At 31.8% G+C, this 21,914-nt stretch overlaps 1 protein-coding gene across 5 annotated transcripts in view; it reads left to right on the top strand.

The window, feature by feature from the left end:
* The window catches only part of FSTL5 (follistatin like 5), a 639,519-nt gene that overhangs the window by 324,480 nt on the left and 293,125 nt on the right, over nt 1-21,914 (top strand). For all 5 annotated transcript variants that reach the window (XM_074337776.2, XM_074337777.2, XM_074337780.2 and 2 more), the window contains one exon: nt 10,533-10,729. In XM_074337776.2, the coding sequence (XP_074193877.2) occupies nt 10,533-10,729 (197 nt within the window). The remainder of the gene's footprint in view (nt 1-10,532; nt 10,730-21,914) is intronic.

The raw sequence follows: 21,914 nt of genomic DNA, 5'->3' as shown, positions 1-21,914 counted from the left end.
ATTCAAAGTAAAACACAAAAATGACGGTTAGTACAAAATACTAAGGCAAGGTTGCCCTCAGTTGTACACTATGTGGAAGCATTTAGTCCAGGCAATAAGTGGGGCTGAATACCACCTGCACCTCACTTTTCAACACAGGAACCCTAGGGTAGGTTTTTATTCACCAAGAAGTGCTTTCTTCTTTCCACAAACACTGTATCTGCTTGCAAACTTTATACCCAGAGTTTCTTACTTAGGTGAGTGCCTTTCTTAACTCATGAGAAGGTGCAGTAAGGTCTAAAGGACCCTGTTGGAAGAACATAATAATTGGAAAATTCTTTTCAATCCAAACAATCAAAATTTTGGGTCTTCAGGAAATAATAGACTCTGATATTTTTGTTTACTGTATGACCTTGTAAAAAAAAATCCCCATTTTTAAATTTCATAATACCATAATAAAGAATTGATATTATTTTCTCCTTAAAAATATTTTACAATGATTAAAACAATAAAGTTATTATTTAAAGTAAACTGGTAGTATAAGTATAGGGTATTTTCTTTAGAAAGGTGAAGAGTTAATTCACTTAGTGGGTTATATCTTTTTCAAGCCATTTTGTATAGTAATCAAGAATGAAAACATTAAAATTGAAAAATGTTCTAGAAGTTTGCTATTTACAGTGCATTTTCTTGTTATATCCTTTGCTGAACTTGCTAGAGATACATTCAAATTCAGCTATGTATATTCACTTATACATTTTAAGTGATATATGATCACTTGTGTCTGATATAATTATAATCATATTGAGCCTATATTAGGCTTTTTTTTCTTCTGAGAAAAAATTTTATATTTGGAATGTTACAGGATAATTCTTTAATATGGCAAAATCAAAATTCTCATAAAGATGTAAGATAAATGTGAAATTTTAATGAACTCATTATTTATGAGGGGACTAGAACAATGTTAAAATAAGTTGAAAATACAAAAGAGTCAAACATTTATATGGCATAAACAACTGTAGAAATAAACCTACAAAGAGACATGAACCTGGGCTTTTCCTCAAAGGGTGGGGGAGAAATCAATTGAATCTGATCCAGTCAGAATTCATTTGTAAGTTCATTGACAGGATTTATTTTTCATTGGCATCAGTTATCTGCAATTTACAGAGTAGTAAAATACCTAAAATGCAATGAAAGGCTAAAGTTAGGTAACCCAGAATTTCATGTTATCAATAATTAATAATTTTCCATTGCCGACACCTAATAATTTCTTTGCTTATTTCAACTTTTTAACCAAACTATACTAGAAATTTGTATGTGTCCTAAACAACATTCAAGTTGCACAAGGTGAGATTCTTTATACAAAAATTATATAAGCAATTATCATTATTTTAGTTATGGAGTCAAGAAGAAATCAATTTAATTGAAAAAAATAAAATATTACTAAACCATTATTTATTTTTGCATTAGTATCTACATTAACATATAAAATATAGGCATATGAATATTAATATGTTATCTTCAAAGAGAGGGTGGTTTTCATTTCCATGGCCCAAAACAAGTAACTAAATCAAGAAATTAAATAAATAAGAATTTTAGACTGCATGTAAAGGTAAAATCTTGGTTTTCCTCTTTCCTCAGAAACTAAAAAGCCAGCCATTGTTTTAAAATGTATTTATTAAATAATTCTACAACTCACTTGTAAAAATGAATGGCTATAAGAACAAAGAGTTTGTAATTCATTTTCATCAGAAAACGTACACGCAAAAGACAACTTAATATAATTTTCTTCTGCTATTTATTCATAAGGTGAAAATTAGGAATTTTGTATCTCTGTTGTCTTAAGAAATTTCACACATTTTTAATGAATTTTTTCTTATGTAAACATATATAAAACTCACATACTTTTAGACTATAGTAAAATTAACTTGAAAAAGTAGGCTATTTTTGAACATAAATTAGTACCATGTCAAAGGAGCCTATCTCTACATGTACTATTGTTACTCATATTAATAGTACCACAGATTTTGATTTATCTGGAAACACACACACATCCTTGCATACGGTGAAAATGTCAGCTGGATTTCACAGAAAAAATTTTGCATTTTAGAGAAAGGCAACATCTCTTTTTCCTCGTAATCATCTATCTAATTTTCAGAAGTTAGTGAATATTTTTCTATTTTGAAGAAACTGAATTTAGCATATAACGTGTGATGAAACTGTCTTCACCTCTTCCATTGAACTAATGCTCTAGCAGTCCTTTTTAAAAAAATATTTATCTCAGTAAAGATTACCTTGAAAATGTGTGTGGTCATGGTTTGACTGTGATCATCTTCATTTCATTCTTTATAAATAAATGCCCTCTTTTGTCAACCACACCTTCAACGGTCAGGCATTGTCCAATGACTCACAAGTGCAATCCATCAAATCTTTTCCTTCTTTCTGAACTATAGAGTTTCAGAACTGTTTCCTTTTCCCTCATTGAGGGCTCTACCAGGATATCTCACAATTACTTCAAACTCACCTCATTTAAAAGTTAATTCATCCTTTCCTGTATATTTATTTGCTCATTATCTCATAAGCCCCATTTCTAGTAATGGCATACACCATCTACACTGAACGCAGGCACCTTCTAGGAGTGTTAACCACTCCATCTCCTCCGATTCATATCCCTTATATAGTTCATACTCTGCCTTTTCAATTTCCTATATATATTTGGTCAAGGTCATCATGAGCTTCTGTTAAAGCATGATGCATACCCGTAAGAAAGTGCATGACTAAGTAGATGTTACTTATCTTGTGTGATTAAGCATGTGAGAATTAAAAGAATATGTCAAATGATATATTTTGATAATACGTAATGCTGAGGAATTGAACAGTTAGCATTTATAATCTTCCCGAAAACAACAATGAACATTACATAATATACAATTAAATGTCCTTAATATATAGTATTTCCTGTATGAGTTATTGAAATTTCAGAGAAAAATAGGGATCCATTTTGGAAATATTCCAAAGAGTTTCTATATAGTATAGAATGGCAGATGCATGTCTAGCTGAAAAAAGTTTCTTCTAACCATTTAACTATTTAACAACTAGAATCAGGACTTATTTGAGAATACTGAGTAGTCCTCCTCTACAGATGGATACAAATTGGTAAAATCATTTGTGTTTATTTAGTTGGTTTGGGGACAGTGGGAAGGTAATTAATGCTAGCATCCATGCTATCACCAATCAAAATATTAAATATCATAAGACACTCAGGGAGCAATGTGTCCTGAAGGTCAGCTGTGCTTAAAAGAAGTATGAGAATTAATACATAGTTCTGACTACCACAGGGATGTGGCTTTTTGCAGGTTACATCTACTCAGATCAATTGTTTATGCATGATCTGTGTGTCGAAACAAGAAAATTGAATAAGGTACAATTGCCCACATACGTAAAATATGTACAAGAGATTCTTTCCCAATCCAACAAGCTATAAATTGTGATATATATTAACCCACTTTAAGGTTGAGCCTGTATGAAAGTACCTATCATAAAGCAACAACAGTAGTGGCAACACTGAATGTTGCTGTTGTGTTTAGTATATGGTGGTATACGAATATTTATAATGGATTAAAATTAGATTTATGTTGGAAAGAATATTTCTTGGTGTTAAATTTGATAGGATAAAGACATGGCCAGAGTGATGCCCACTCATGACTATTATCTCCTTTGTTAGCATGGCAAATAAGAATGAATAAGCTATAGTGTGTGTGTGTGTGTGTGTGTGTGTGTGTGTGTGCACGCGCATGTGTGTGTGTATTACATAAAAATCTTATTTTTCACTGTCACTTTTGTAATTTTCTGTACTAAATGAGACAAAGAGTACCTGAGATATTAAGAGGCAAGACATATATGAACTCTTGGCTAAGATGTTTAGTGACCAGAAAAAGATATATGACACTGCTCATAACTAGGTACTTTTAACACCAAAATAGTCAAGGGACCCAGGGCTCATAGATAAAGTTTAGGAAGATATTAACTCAACCTCAACCTTCTACTGTATATTAATTTAGCATTCAACTTAATGCTTAAGGAATAATACTGCATTCCTATGAGCGTACATTTCTGTTTTTTTTCCAGACGAAGGCGCTTGATGGTTGCTTGATCTACATTTCCCATGTAACAGTATTATATAGTCTTTCTCTATAATTGTGGTCGATCAGTTTGCCTGGTAATTGTACCACCATTTGATTTACATTTTTTTGAAGTTATGTTGTTATGTGCATACATAATCATGATGTTTAGGCAGGCTTGGTGAGTCATTTATGTCATTATTATAGTGTCCCTAATGATTGTTAGGAAAATTACAAATCTTACCAACCAAAACACCTCTCTGTTTGAATATAGAAGAAAGAAAAGAAAAAGCTTTATTATTAAGCATGCATGTCAGATTCCATGCATGCCTGCAGTCCTCGGAAGACTTGACAAAGTTCTTGACAAAATTTCACACAAATTTTTAAAATAACATGGGAGACAAAAGTTAAAACTTCTCTGTCTTCTCAAGAGAGAAATAGATACACTTTGTCTGTTTACCGCATTAAACAAAATGAGTTAATTTCTGAGTGATGGGCTTATAATTCTAGAGTTACAAGTTTCTCAACGTTTCATGTAAAATCAAATGCCAAGCTTACTATGTTTTTAAGAATATGGTCTGATAATTGTACTTGCTTAATAAGGTCATTGTAGAGATAAAATAAGTTATCTGTAAAATTTTAAACAATGTCAGCACACAGTAATTGCTGTATAAATATCATAAAAATCATTATGTGCTTAGGGCTTCACAGATATGAATAGCATATCTTCTGTAACATCAATACAAACAATAGAATTTTCATTGAAAACTATCTTTGAGTGATGTGATAAAATTATTGGACAAGATTATTTTAGTATTCAAGAGTACTAAGAGACCTGCTCTGAATAGTGTTACACAAGTCTTAGTTTTGCCTATATTTGATGCAATGACAGATTTACCTTTTCGTAACCTGGTTAAATTTTTTCCCACAATTTTGGTCAAATTATTTAAATATTAAAAACATGACTTTTATATATCTTTACTCCTAGAATTAATGTAAACTAGGTAATATAAATCAAATTTATAACATCGATAAAACACAGGCTACCATAAAAAGAACTATAAGATCTATGCTGTATAATATTTTAAGTAATGTGTACTCACATTTTAAAAACAAATGTAGGATTACAAGAAGATGGAAAGCCTTGCATATCACATACAAAATATTTGTAGATCTTTCCCAGAAAAAAGCAATGATTAATAGGAAAACAAAATCTTAATTCACAAACTGATTAACAGCATTAGCTTTCATATATTCTATAGAAGGTATGCTTTTTCATATGAAGCATATATTTTTCTGGGTTTTTACTCTAAAGTAAAGGACTTAAAAGATTGTTAAATTCACTAAGCATCAAAATAACACAGTAAACCAGTTATGATAATTAATACTATAAGTTTACATCTGGTAAGATACGTTTACCTTTTTTATTTAGGTTTTCGAGCATTATAAATTTTCAATTTCAGCATTGTATTGTGCTGTTACATTTCGTTGTATTTTGTTTAATTTAAAAATGTTGTAAGTAGTGAAGTGTTTGGAGAATGGATGTTTAGCTCATGATACTTTCCTTTTATTTCCAGTGAGATTAATTCCCAAAGTTAATAAGTAAGCATGTCAATTGAATTAATTAGGTTTTTAATCATTTTCCTTTAACTGTTCAATAATGCTTCAGGAGATACCAAATTAACCCAAATCAAATTTGGTGTATGGAGTGAGTGGGGGAACGGTAAAAGAGCCATGTTTCTTGTAAAATAGAGTAATTTATTCACTTAAAATAATTCTCTGTAAAGCAGAAATGAGATAGCACTATCCACTGATTAGAATGGTGAAAATCCCCACTGACTACACCAAATATGGGTGAGCTGTGGAGCAACAGGACTCTCAGCCACTGCTGATGGGAATACAAAATGGTACAGCCACTTTGGACGACAGTGTGGCAGTGTCATACAAAACTAAACAATCTTACCATCTCATCCAACAATTATATTCCTGGTATTTACCCAGAAGAGTTGATCAGTGGTATGTGCATGTATGTTTGTATTAGTGAATTCCCAGAAGTAGAATAATATCTGAAACATAGTTGGTTTACATTCATTTTATGTATAACTGTAATACAATTTTTAATAAGAACATTTAAGTAAAATTAATGTAACACAAAAGTTTATACTCATCATTTGGACATTTAAATAGATATTTCAGTTAAAGATTAAAGTTTGTTTTAATCCTTTTCAGATTACTTTTATCCAAGATAATTTGAATTCCTTCATATACACAGTTTAGCAACTTACAAAGTAATGTAAATATAGTAGTTTTCTATGTTAATTTCATTCACATAAGCATATTAACTTAATATACTAAAGTTTTGACATATTAATTATGCTATAAATATAAATTTTTTATAAAAATATGTAAAAATGTTATATTAGCAAATATTGACTATCTTGAGGAAAAATAGTTTCAACATGTATTCTAATAAATAGATAGCATTTGCACTGAAATAAAAACACATTACAAATATTTCAGCTTATATTGGAATTACATTAATCAAATTTTAACTATAAATGTTAAAAAAAGAAAAATGGTATGTTTACGTACTTAGACTTGAATATTTTTGCATTGAAGGAAATAGGTACCTTTTACTGATGGATGGGAGGAATGGATAAAAGTAATTTTAAAGAGATAAAAACAAATCAAAGCCTTTGAAAAGCAGGTAATACTAAACTTCATTGACGTAATCTATCGTTTTTTAGCACTTATGTACTCAAAATGTATGGTTGTACTATCAGACATATAAAATGTAATTATTCTGAGTTTCATAGAGACTTGGAGATGCACTAACAGCCACACAGGTGAGCACATTTGAATGTCAGAGATTTTGCATCCTTTCAGGCCCCATGAGGCCAGGTGGATTTTAACTGTCTTTATAGAATGACACTGAGTCAAGAATCAGCATGGCACCAGAGTCGCTGTATCCACGGGAAGAAAGATGGTATACATACTACGACATTGGGACCTCCTTTGTCTCATTCTCAGTGTCTTGCAACTTGACAGCAGAGGAGATTTCTTACTGGACTCCCAAAGCAGTAATTGAATCCCAGAAAGCATTTCTTTTCATTAGCAACACCCATCTAGCACAGCCTATTATTTAAGTTTTGAGAAAGGAATCCTACCAATTAAACAGATAAAAAAATATGTTCTTACCTTCCTGCCTGATGTTATTCTTAGATGAGAATTTAGAAATTTCTAAATGCCGGTGTGCCAAAAAATTTATACAAGTGGACACTTTGCTCAAGCAGTAGTTCACTGAATTCAGAAGGTTCTGGACACTGATGGTAACCACTTTGAGTACCTCTTGTAGTTGCAGAAGTCACATGTGACTTGTATTCGTCTTTTCTTACCTGTATACATCGAGTATTAACAATTTGAATACAATTTTCCTTTCTTAAAATGTGTATACATTTTTGTGGTACCCTTTGTATCTGTTGATGTTTATTTCTAAAGATTTGTTCTTCGTTAATAATGATGGTTCTTTTTCTTTCACATTGAACCTTGTTAAGAAGGTAGTAAATATTTAATATTTCTAAATCCTCACTTTGTTTTTACTCCTTAACCCACTGTGCTATGAATTCTGCTCCATTTATTCACTAGAATATTTCTTTAAATCACCAATTATCTTCAATTTAAGGAATCCAGTGGGCATGTTTTACTGTTTATCTTTTACTCTGAAACATTTGATATTTCATCATAACTTTTTTCTTGAAAAGTCATTTTCCCTTTAGCTTCCTCCTCCTTCAGTACTTTCTTTTAGTTTTCCTGCCACTTCTCAGATACTTTCTTTATTTTTCCTTTTTGAATTCTGTTTTCTCTATCTGCAATTTAAGCAGTGATATTGCCAGATTTCAATACTATATTTATCTTTCAGTTTACAAATAATCCTTGGACAGACAAACTTACTGAATCCATATATAAGTTGATTTAAAAACTTAGTTCTGAAGATGAGAGAAGTAGAGAATAAAAATAATTATGTGTAAAAATAATTCTACTTTCTAGCTCTGTAACTTTGAACATTTTTTTAATCTGTCTGTGCCTTGGTTCATCATGTGTAAAATAGTGATAATTTTGTTGTCCATCCCGTTTGGATTGCTATGAGGGTTAAGTGATTAATATGTACAAATATCCTGGCACATTGCAAGTCTGCATTACATGTAATCTATTATTAATAACAGATACATCTATTTATTACTAAAAAAAATCTGTAACAGATTTTTATTAAATCTATAAATTCTACAAAGTTTTACATACTTTTATAACTGTTTATTGTACATTTCCATAGAATATGAGTTCCTTAACTGCAATGCTTTTATTTCTATTTTCTTTGGATTGCCAGCAATACCTCAATGATTGGACTTCGAAAATTTACAATTGGGAAATAAAAACATTAATACAGAGCATCATGAGGATCACATTATTTGTTTAGATCAAAATTAGTGTAGCAACCCAAATTGCATCACCTTCCTCAAATCTGAACTGCTTAGTTAAAAGTTTTCAACGATTAAATTTTATTTTCCATCTGCCTCTCACTGATATTCTGATCTCCACATTGTCTGTGATCACAGGTTCACAACTCCAAGCTCTACCCTTCCCCCCTTCCTTGGTTAGGCATATGAAAGGCGCTATAGATTTAAGGTTAAATACAGAAATCCCAGGTAGGGCTATTGAAATGGTCTATTATTCTTTTTCTCATTCTTGCAGCAAGCATCTCTCGTTCTTCCTGAAACACACCCATGTGCACACACACAGGCACACATATGCATGCACCCAACATACACCTACACCTACACACACACACACACACACACACACACACACACACATAAAAACACGTACACATATTTGAAGGCTCCTTTTGTGCCACTTTCCCAGATACCAAAATTGTTACCTGTCTCTCCAGATTTGATTACTTCTCTCTTTTGTCAGTGATTTCATTGCTATTAAGAAAACATATTATTCTTTACTGAGAACAGAATATTGCAAAATCGACTTAATCTGTAGCACAAAGTTTGCATTTTGTAGTAAAAAAAAATTCTTGACAGGATTGCTAAACAATAAAATTGATTAACTACAACAGTCATTTCATTCTCTTTGAAAAATAAGATAGAATCTCAGCTCTCTAGCAGAGATTGTTTTCTTTGTCTTAAAAGGGAATGAGACTTCAAACGCTGGTTTTCAACCCCCTGTTTCTTAGACATATATATAAAATGCTTTAGAAATCTTCTTTTAAAATTGTAGATTCTGTCAAGTCCTATTATCCAAATTGATTACAATTATAGTTAGTTTTTTCCCTAAAAATATGTTGTAAAAAGTTCTTACATAATATAATACATACTCTTTCATTTATAAATTACATTATAAACTGTATTTCCTGTAATAGAGTTTATATATCACATATACTAGCAATATTATGCATTTCATTTTGATGCACTATTTGTAAAGACATATGAGACTATTGTAAGTAAAATCCTTTGTAAAATAATATGTGAAGATTTTAGAACAGTTGCAGTTTTTTTTGAAGACATTAAGTCAAGCGATTATTTTCATTAACTGTGATGTTCCCACTATTGTGATCACTATTCTATGGGAGATACAGAGCATCTGTAATGCATTGTTACTTCAGTAAGCTTATACCTAAGTTATAGAGATAGAATTTGAAAGGTTAAAACTTCAAGGCACAAAATGAAAAAAATATGTCATTACACACTGAGTGTTCCAAAAGGAGAGATAAATGAATATCAGAAATAAGTAAAGTCTTTTGGAAGAATATACATATGAGCTTACTGTCATTATAAATAGAATTACAGAAAAAATACAAACACACACACACACACACACACACACGCACACATACACACACACACACACACACACACACACACTTCTTCAAAACAATCCAAATATAAAAACATAGCTCCAATTAAAAATGTGCTATTGTATTTGGAGTCAGATATATATGCATTTAAGTGCAAAATTCAACACAATGTAGCCCTTTGCCTTGGGCAAGTCTTTTCATCTCCCTGTACCTCATGTTCAAAACCTATGAAACTATCAATATAGGGCTGTATAGTGAAGATTAATACTATGATAGTATTTAAGCACTGCAGCCAACTTAAGCTGTCATGTGTGTCTATGTCCTTCATAGAATCAATGACTTTGGTATGGAAAAACACACAATAAATACATTTGATACAAATGAAATGTTCGATCCTACCATGAAAACAGGACATTTTTTTCCTTGTGTAAGTTATAAGGTATGCAAAATAAAAACATAAAATGATGTACTAAGTATGTTATGTATAAGATATCAGCTTCTAAATATTAATAAAACAAATGATTCATTTTTAATAATATTGCTTTGAAAATAACTTAGTTCTTTTGTTACAGGGAATAACTGCAAGGCCACTGAATACAGCAAGATGAAAAACATGCTTTTAGATTTACAAAATCAAAAATATATTACACAAGAAAATGAAAACCCTAACGGTGATGACATATCTCGGAAGAAGTTGTTGGTGGATCAAATGTTTAAATATTTTGATGCCGACAGTAATGGACTTATAGATATTAATGAACTAATTCAGGTATGATTAATGATTAAATTAACAAGCTTATATTAATGTAGTAAATATAATATATTTACATTTGTGTGAATTTATTCTCTATTAATTATATATATAAACTATATTTGAGAGTGTGGACATAAATATTTTTAAGAGTAAAGTTTGACTGCTCTATTAGTAGTGTTAACTTCGAGTAACTTTATATGATATTTTATGGTTTAAAAAGAGACACTTTGACAGGTTTCTATACCTTAAAAACCTAAAGGAATTACCAGTTCTCTATTTTATAGAATGTATAAGATATCTCCAGATATATTCTAGAGGATTTGTAATGTTTAATTTTCTGTTAGTCAATAAAAGCTTATTTATCCAGTATTCAAGGAAACTATTGGCCAACAACTGAACATATCTATAACATAATATAAATTACTGAAGATGTCATTAAATTACTGACATATCCCAGTACTTTTTCAATAATCAAGGATCAGTTGTAATATATTCCATTTTCATTTAATATTAAGTCCATGTTATTCAAATTTCATTTATTTGAAAATTGTCACCTAAATGATATATGTAAAAAAAACAAAAACAACTTGTTATTAAAAACAATATATTAATAAACAAAAGGTCCTTATGTGAACCATTTGGAAAAATAGACACATAGTTATGGTGTGTCACGGAGACAGACAAACTAGTTTAAAGTAAATTGTAATACTCAGATAAAAGAATCTAAGCTAGTTGTGGATAGTACTGGAAATATAAAATAAGGAATATAAGGTTTCTCCAAAAATATAAACAGGTTTCAGAAAGTAATGTAGAATGACTAGGAAAATGGCGGTAGCACTGAAGAATTCTGATGACATGCCGATAGTGTATCTTGAGGCAGATTTTGCTGCTGTGCTTAGTAGTTAATACAGCTTTCAAAAGAATTTTAAAAATCAGTAATCTCTTCATGACATCATACCATTCAACTTTTATGGTTAATTGTATGGTTTATTTTTAAAATCTGACATTATGGAATATTGGTCTTATCATGCAAGAATTTCTTTCCTTTGGAATAGTGTAACATAGGTTAGAGTCTTCAAAACAAAGTGATCGTATGAGCAATTGGCCATAGTACTTGTCATTCCATTTAATTAAAATGTATATCTTTTTTTTTTTTTTTTTTTTTTTTTTTTTTTTTTTTTTTTTTTTTTTAGTTTTGCTTATATTTACTGAGTACTTCCTAAGTCTCAGACACTGGGACGTAAGCAATTGAATTCAGCAATGTTAGGGTAAAATTAGAAAACTTTTAATTAAGATATCTGTGTTGTCATGACTTAGTTTTCAAGAATGAAACTCTTTAGAATTTTATATTTATAGTAATGATAAGAAATGACCAGTTGATAACATTTAAAATGGATTTGTAGTTAAGGCAAGCCACCTTGATCTCTGTATGTCTGGCATACTTGAATAGGTTGTGTTTTTGTTTTTCCTTCTTATTTTAATAATATTTTCACGTTTTTATTAACATATTTACACCACTATAGTCATTAGTTGGGCACAAAACATAATCTGACCAAATCTAGTTATTACCATAGTATCCACATCTAAATCCAAAAGGAAAATTGCTAATCTTTGGAAAATGGCAGTGACAGCTTTTCCCTTATAATGTGTTTCAAGTTTCTGTTATGTTCAAGTTTGTATTAATTTCCTAGGGCAGCTGTAACAAAAGACTGCAAACAGTGGCTAAAACAACCCCTCTCTGTCTCTCAAAGTCTAAAATCAAGGTGTTGGCAGGGCTATGCTCTCTTTGAAGGCACTGGGGAAAGATCTTTTCTTGCCTCTTCCAGCTTCTGGTAGTGTCAGGCATTCCCTAGGCTTCTATATATGTCACTCCAGTCTCTGCTTCCGTGGTCACATAGCCTCCTGTGTGTCTCTCTTCACATTATCTTTCCTCTTCCTAAAAGCACACCAGTCATATTGGATAAGCATCCACCCTATTTCAGCATGACCTCACCTTGAGATATCTAATTATATGTTTAATGACTCTATTTCCAAAAAAGGTCAAGTTACTAAAAAATATGAGGTACTGGGGGGTGGGGTAGGATTTTAAAATATCTTTTGGCAGGGCACAATTAAACCCATAATAGAGTTCATCTGCTACAAAGTATAGTTTTGTTTTCTCAGTTACCTTTGATTTGAACTTGCATTATTTCTAAAAAGTGCCCTTCCAATTCATCTTACAATTATGGTGTCTGAGCTGAAATTATCTTCAGAATTCCATTCATATTTTAGCCACCCATGATGTACATGCCAGTGAGGATCTGAGAGATAGACTGCCTTCTACACACATTCCACACCACATAAGTCACTCTTTTCTTCAGCAGTATTTAATGGAAATGTTATCCTCTCATCCATCAGCAATCAACTATGAAAAAAAACACAAACAAAACAAAACAAAACAAAAAAAACAGAAGGTTATAACAGACATCCGGGAAAAGATATCATGAATTTCTAGCTATTTATAGCATAATTATTGCTTTTGACTTGTATAGGTTACAAGTGCTTTTTAAGAAACTTTATGTAAGTGTTATAACCAATAATACATAAAATTTTATTCATAAACTTGGAAACATAATTTCGTAATTTAATATAAAATTTAAAAATAATTTAACTTAAAAAAGGGAAAGGATCTTACTGGTGTCTGTGGATAATTTACAAGCTATTACTAGCAGACAATAGAATAGATAACCTAAGACACTAGCAGCGACAAGAAAAAATTGAAGAATACGATTTGGCTCTGAGATTTTATAAATGCAACATGAAAGCTGGCTGTACCCATTCTATTCTTAGTCTACATAATGAATATATATCGTAGAGTTTCTCTGCAGATGTTCAAGTAAATTAGAACCCAGAGGCCTCTCTAGTTGAGAGAAAAGGTCATGATAAAAAGCAGCAGATAAAGGGGATATGAGCTTTAGTGTCACAGTTAACAACTTGCTGTAGCAAGAAAATATTTGTAAAATGAACCAACCACATATAAATAGATCTCAGTAGATCTACCCTTTACCATTCTAGCTCGATAAGACTGCCTATAACTGCCACTGGGTGTTTCAGTGTAAGGCTGATTTATGTATGTTAAAAACATCCTACAATAAAATGCAAATGTATTACAAAATGAAATTTTGAACTTTCCGAAGAGTGATGTTTTATGAAGTTGATAAAACTAATGTTAGAGCACTATCAGATTTGTCATTGACATTTGAGGATCTGGAAGAAACAGGTAATAAGAAGGGAAATCAACAAAAATTAAGATGGAATGTGCATTTCAAAAGTCAAAAGAGAATGTTTCAAATAGCAAAGGATTGACTGGCCTTAAATTGATGAAGTCCTAGGATATTTTCAACAATTATCTGTCTCTCTCTTTTTTTTTTTTATCATGACATAGTGGTTAAGAACTTTGATTACAAATCTTGGGTTCAAATCACATCTGTATTACTTACTTTTGTAAATTTTAGCAAGTTACTTAAACTGTCTCTGTCTTAGTTTCCTTTTCTACATATTGACAATGATAATAGTACCTAGTACATCAATGTGATGTGATATTTATATTGTTTAGACTATATAAGATTCTTAGAAACATGGCTAGCACTTATAAAGCACAATGTAATTGTTAGTCACAATTACATTTCCAAATGTAGTATTTGTGAGTATGCTGTGATGATAGTGGAAATAAAGAGGGCACATATATTTGCATTAGTGGATGAGCAATTGATTATTTCCATCATGCACAGCCTTTACTTTTTTTTAATGCTTTGGTTAGATCGTAGTGAGAACAAATCAAATATTAGTTAGTAGTCACTATAAACCCAAAATATATATACTCAGTAGTAAATATGCAAAAAGTTTTGATGCAATTTTCTTACAATGAAGTATTGTATTGCAAAAGGAGCGAAACAGTTTTGTTTATTCTATGCAATTAAAAAAATGATGTCATGTTATTTATTTTGCTCATCTAATTTGAAGTACTCATCTACTTATCTCATAAAGCTAGCATGAATGTTATTAAATCCTGAATTGTATCCTAGAGAAAAGTAAATATTGTCATTCTGCAAACTGTGATGTTGGCAACTTCTTTCCATGGCTTTACAGATATAATGTTAAATCGAAGTGAACTTAAAATAAATATTATATACATTATTTATATATTACATACATTATATATAATTTTGAGATGGTATATCTTGTACTAAAATATCTCTATATATCAACATATCAAATATCTAGTTTAATGTACTGATCTCTTGCCCACAAAATTAATTTATAAGAAATGACGAAAGCAATGTTTTGAAGAAGGGGACACATACATATGTTACGAAAAAAATATACAAATTAATTGACTATATTTTACTATTATTATGCTATTATAATACAAGTGTCCATTTCATTTCTCTTTGAGCTATACTCACACACACACATTAGGTTGCGAAAAGCAATGTGGAATCAACTGAAAATGTGTAAGGGAGGTGAGAGTGGGTTTACATCATATATTGCACAAATCACAAGTTGAAATCCAGTTTAGATGAAGCACTTCTTAATGCTTTTCCATTCCTTCTACTTGGTCCATGATGTGCCTTGCTTTTCTTATACCATGGATGCCATGCCCAAGTTTCTCTTTCAACTTTAATTTATCAATTTTCTCCGGAGTTCCAAATTCCTTATTATGACAAATGATATGGTTTTATTTTAGATTTACCTTCTAAATTTGTATAACAAAATACATCACATTTCATAGTTGCCAGGATTTACCCATTTAAAAAAAAAAAAAAAAAAACTAATGGCAAGTTATAGAATATAACAACACCAACATCAAAAACCATTATCTATCACTGTCTTCCCTGGGGGAAAACATATATTCAGTCTTAGAAAATAGCAGACATTCCTGGCCTCTTGCTTCTGCCATAAATTTTATACCCCTTGAGCCAGGTAAAATCCTGTGTATCGCTTTCCTCAAGTGTATATCAGGCCCGCTTTTAAACTTGGATAATTTCTGCCTCCCCAAAGGATATGGAACTGACTGGTAGTGTAGAGTCAATCAATCAAACTTGATTTTTACAGGAATAGAACAGATTGTCACGGTTCCCTCTTTAAGTGTCTTAATCGCTGTATGACGAAGGTAAGATTCCAGTTACATTTAACATCATGTTGTGCATGTATGTTTTTAACTGTCTATCTTCTCTACTGAAAATGGATAGATGGACATTTTATTTATTTAGTTCTAGGTTGTCCTGTATCTTCTTGAATCTGTACCATATTCCCTGGATCCTACTCAAAATAAAGGTATAGAACTAAATGGTCTCTTCCAGTAAACAACTCTGCCTATTAAAGGCAAAAACAAATGTTCTAGCTTTTCCTGAGGACCATTCTGATAAGGTGTGAAAACTTGCTTGTGTGGTGTTCTACTTTAGTTCCATTCTCTAAGTCTAAACAGTGTCTGAGGTTTATTTCTGTTATTTGGATCTCTCTCTTTCCTTCCTTAGGCTGTGTTCTCCAACAGTAAAAATTCAGTACTCTTTGGACCTATTGTCAAATCTGAGCTTGAATAATGCTAGCTGCAGTGGAAATTGTTCTGGTAGCAATAGGCTCCAAATTAGTTGAATTTTTCAATGATATCTCATTGAATAATAGCCCAATGCAAAAGTCTTAACAAACGTGTACATAATTTTATTTCTTTGAGGCATGGTCACAAACTTGACCAAGGCATCTTTGTATCTCCACTAAGTGTTGTATATATGACTAGTGTGGTCAGGCACTCAATTCCGTAGTAACACATTGAGATGTTAAGAAAATATTATATTCCTGAAACAGACCTGAACATGTCGTGCCTGAAATTAGGATTCCAGGATGACATGACAGAAGGCATTGACATCTTCCTCCTGGCAAGCTGACATGTAGGAAAGGGTCATTGAAAAAGAAGGTTAATGATCATTCGTTATGTAAAGGAGCATAGAACTCTTCATTGTAATTTATTCAGATGGATATTGAAGTTACTAGGAATATTCAAAGAAAAAATAACGTGGACAGAAATACTGTGAATCAGGAGCTTTATCCATTCATAAATTATGGGTTGAGAATAGGAGGAAATCATGTAGCTGAAAGGCCTGAAATTCAAAAGTAGGTTCTGTCTATCTACCTATCTATCTACCTACCTACCTATCTATAATTTATCTACCTATCTACCTATCTATCTGGTGAAGATTGGTTTGAGAAAAGGAAATAATCCATCAGTGCCAATAAGGAACCATTTTTATTAACCATTTCCTTGCACTGGGGTAGAATAGATCATGGAGAAAATTATCCTCCAGTTATTAAAATTATTGGATAAATGGTTTTCTTAACAGGGAACTGGAATTTTCTAAAACCAATATCATGAAGAAAAATTTTTTTGTTGTTTGTTTGTTTGTTTTAAGAAATGGAAGGTAAAAGAGAATTTTCTGATCAGAGATGAGGATTTCCAGAAGGCACTTTGATGGGTTTGAGTTGGAAAAGAATAGAGATTGGGTCAGATTGGGAAATGTGCACAGCAGTATGAAACGACTTGAATTTTATAGGATCTCAGAGGTAAATCAGTATATGAAGCACAGAGGAATTTGTCCAAATCATCTATTAGAGGAGAATAGGCAACTGTTTCTTGCATCATTGTCCTAAATATTTGATCCTCAGGGGAAGATGAGATGATACACAGGCAGACTTCACTTTCTGCAATGGCACTCTTGAGTTTGTTAGCACTGTTAAAAGACCAACTGAGGCACATTAAAATTTTAAGTGTTTGCTCTAGCAAAGATCATTTTGAAATGGGATATCAAACCAGAAAAGGTTAGAGGCATTCTGCAGAGGGAAACTACAGAAAAACAAACAAGCAAACAAACAAAAAACAAAACAAAACAAAGAAAAACTTTTATAGCGGAAAGGAGAGAGCAAACTGCGGAAATTATTGACTGACTATGGCTTAAAACCAAATGGCTACTTGTGATTGGTTATCCTTAGGTTTCAATTTAGTAACCTGAGGTATTTAGAAGCCTACATTTTGGTTTACTTATGTAGGCATCACCACATTAGAGCCAACTCCTCCTTGTTTAATTCATTTAAAAGCAGTAAATATAGGATTCTTGAGGTGAAGTGGTTCTTAGAGCTTGAAAAATTTGCTCATTAGGTGTCTCCCCATTTTATAAAATAACCGCTGGTAGAATTTAAGTAAGCAAAACCATCCCCTTGTGATTCTGAATTTAAATAAACAGCTGTATTGAGTATATTGATTTAGCTTTTTCTTCATTTAGATTTTGTCATCTTAATAAGCTGATTCACATTAGGAATGCATATTAGAATGAAATATTCCCCTAATGTGCACACATACCAACTCTTTATTAAAATAATAAAAAGAACTACTTGTTCACAGGATTTAGATGATTATGTTATACATATTTGCCTTAAAAAGCCATTTGCTCAATGACTACCATATGTGAATGCATTTACAAAAATTAAATAAAAAGCAGGAATAAATAAGACTAGATATTTTTAAGCTAACAGTATGGGCACGCGAATGGTGTTTTATAACCTTTTTACATAACAATTTTCTTTAAACATTATTAGAAAAGTTACATAGTGAATGGACACTTAATATCTATTTTGACTCGATAAAGCCTATTACAATTTTAATGATTTTTAAAAAGGTTCTGGTGGTTCGTCAGAATTTTCATTTACCATGAGATTTGTAAGAATTGTTTTGTCTCATAGATCAAGAGCTATTTTATTGGGGACAAATTAAATACAAATCAGTAAGTACTTGTATGGACAAAGAAAATGATAAGTCCTCACTTGATAAGTCCAGGGAATGTCATGGTAATTAATCCTATTTAACATTGTAAACACTTATAAACTTATTAGGTATTCAAAATAAGGCAGCAGAAACCAAGTGTTTGATTTAGAGTGGCTTTGGCAATGCCAATGGAAAGACCCTGGTAGCACTGGGAATTTCCTTACCAGTACTAAATAATTCAGAATAATAATAACAGCAACAATTGGCACTTAGAGAAAGATAAAACCTGTGATTGTTGGTTTTGGTACAGTTCCGGGCAACAATTAACAAGTACTTTTAATTGTAGCTGGAAACATTAGTAACTAGTTTCAGATTTAAAAAAAAACAACATGCTGCTCATAATATGCACAAGACAACTGAAAAATTAAAATTTAGTTTTAAAAAATGTTAAGCATATCTGTAACATCTTTCCTTTAGAATGACAAGGTACATTGGAAAATCTGGAACACATGTTCAGAGAACTCCTGTGAGCCCTATAAAGTGCCTTAAAAAATGAAATACTTTTCTCCCCACTAGAGTTTTAATAATGTTATCTCTTTAATTGGTATTCTTAAGCAATTGATGTTGGTCCTATTTTATATTTTTAACAATTTCTAACCTATTAGGCATTTTAAAAACCTAAAAGAGAACTTAGAAGATTTAATTATTTTCACTTAATTAGTTTTTTTAATGTACCTATTGCAAGATACCATCAGTTATACATGATTAAACAATTATAATTATAATACTAATTATATACTCGATCCTTTCACTTTGTTTATTTTTAAAGCGCTGTTGACAATCTGTAATTATCTTGTTTATTTAATTTTTTGATTACATCTTCCCACTCATCCTCTCTAGAATATTAACTCCACGGAGGCATAGAAGGGAGAGAAGGAGAAAGGAAGAAGAAAGTAGGCAACAAAACGTTCAGACTAAATAGTAGAAGATCCAACGAATGTTGCATATGCGAGAGAAGCTCAAAGCTAATGCTTGGGTATTCCTACCAAAGGAGTATTTTTATTGTCTGACACTTAGACTGTGATGTAATCTGCACATTTACCAAGTAGAGAAGTGAATAGGTCTACCTCTCCTCAATTTCACAAATATGATCAACTTTCTTTGAAATAGAGGATTCCTGAGCTCTAATTCCACTAAGACCATTGTGTCTTTGACATGGTCATCATTAGTTTGGGAAAAATAGTTTGAAAAGGAAAGAGATCGGATAGCTCAAAGCTATGAGTGATATGTCTGTTCATGAATTTACATTTGCCATTTTTTTCCTGTCTCCACCAAGGAGTGCAAAGTAAAAATAAAATAAAAAAACAGAACTGGCAGATTGTACTCTTCTGTCCTCTTATCCCCTCACACCCATGGTCTCATCACCATGACCTACCTTGAGACCATCAGAATCAATCCTCTATATATCATATCTTTTACGAGAATCAGTATAATAATTTAGATTCCCAAGTCATGCTATATCTTCAGAAATCTGATATCCATATATCTCTATAGCAGGAGATGCATACTTCTGGCACTTTGTATTTCTCTTTCCAGTTTTATTTATTTTTACATAACTTATCATCATCTGACATATTCTGTGTTTAACTTGTATATTTATTTGCCTTCCTTCACTAGAACGTAAATTCCACAGGGAGGAGATTTTGTATTTCTTCCTGGTGGCTGTTTTCGGAAACTAGAACATTGTCTGACACAGAGTAGACAGTCAAAAATGATTCATTGAATGGATGATTCAATAAAGGAATGAAAGAGGATAATAAAGAGAATAGTGTACTTTGGAGAGGGACAGGTTTATTTTCTTTTTAATTTTCTTTTTTGAAACAAAAAATACCACAGTACCAAAATATTAAATCATCTATCTTTATTATTATAATTTCACATGCAACTTTATTACATCGATGTTAAATATTTCCCTCTTGGATTTCACATGCAGTTCTATTACATCGATGTTAAATATTTCCCTCTTGGATATTATATGTTTGAGCTCCCTTGATGACATGCATTCTGATGATATTTCTATCTTATCATACTGACTCTAACCTTTTTGGAGCCCATGTTACTTGTTACTTGATCTTTAATCAAGAAGACAAACGTATAAAATATGTCATTTATTGTAATCTTAACAAATTCACCAAAACAACTAGTCAGTGTGGGAAACATTTTCAATATTCCATAATAGAAAACATGAAATTATGAGTGGTCTCTTAGACTGAAGCTTTATCATAGATATTTAAGTGGCAATATACTCAGTGACTGGTCCTGTCATGAATCACTAGTTCAGAAGTAACACGTTCATATGTTTTGAGAAGCCTAAGTGGGAGGTTTGTGAAATAAGTGTCCAACATAAAAAATGAAAATTCAGTTAACTATCAAAGCCCTACAAGTTTGGATCTCCTGTGCCAAAAAATGCTTAATGTATTACTTTGCACTTGGGAAGGAAATCTACTTATATGTGTACTTTCCTGACAGTCCAACACTCAACACTTTAAAGCTATCAAAACCCTGGATAGCCAAAGCAATTTTTCCATGCTGCTGAAAGCTCATAGGAAAGTTCTTCCCTCCTTTGGAACATTCCAGACTATGGTAATGTCCCATCAGGAAACTTATAGGAGAGAAAAAGTTATGAGGAAGCATGTTTTAAGTAGGCTGTGTCATTGACCAAAAATGGAATAAATGAGGAAAACATGTATTTGAAATATTGATTAATGAGAGAATGAATCACCTCTCTCCTGTACATGGGAATGACCCACTTTAGGTAACAGGGTTTTTTAGAAAGGTCGCTAACCAGACCGTAAACTGCATGCCCAGCTTAAGTCTTATAATCATGATCCACTCTTGATCAAGCTAGTCTTATGCCAGAGCCAGCACTTAGGAGAAAGGTAGAAGTTTGTTCTCTTGGTCTCATACATGGTTTGAGTAAAATATTAGAACAGAAATAAATAGGATAAAATTATGAAACCTTTTCCCCCAACTTTCTTTTCTATCTTCATCTCATTACAAAAAGTTATGAGAATAAAAGCCACTAAATATATTATTGAAATAACTGACCAAAGCCTAGTTTCAATGCATCTTAAAATTACCACAATGATAGTATTTTAGGAAGAGCAGAGTGAGGTAAGATCAAACACAGTCTCCCGTCCCACCCAGGAAAAGTCATTTTCCATGATCTAACAAATAACAGATGGAGAATGACTGAGCGCTCTGTTGCTTTCTAAGCAGAAAAGCAGTATTTGTTTCTTCATTAGGCTTATAGGAGAGATGGCTTCAGACTTGAGGTAGTTTTGTTAATCTCTCCAGGTGTTGCATGGTCCTCAAGTGTAGGGCTTAATACTCACTACCAGCAATATG

Source organism: Rhinolophus sinicus, chromosome 15 (assembly GCF_057876585.1).
Source record: "Rhinolophus sinicus isolate RSI-liver-muscle chromosome 15, RSI-T2T, whole genome shotgun sequence".
Classification (NCBI taxonomy): Eukaryota; Metazoa; Chordata; class Mammalia; order Chiroptera; family Rhinolophidae; genus Rhinolophus; species Rhinolophus sinicus.
Note: the sequence above shows the minus strand (reverse complement) of the source record. Positions and strands in the feature narration are given on the sequence as shown.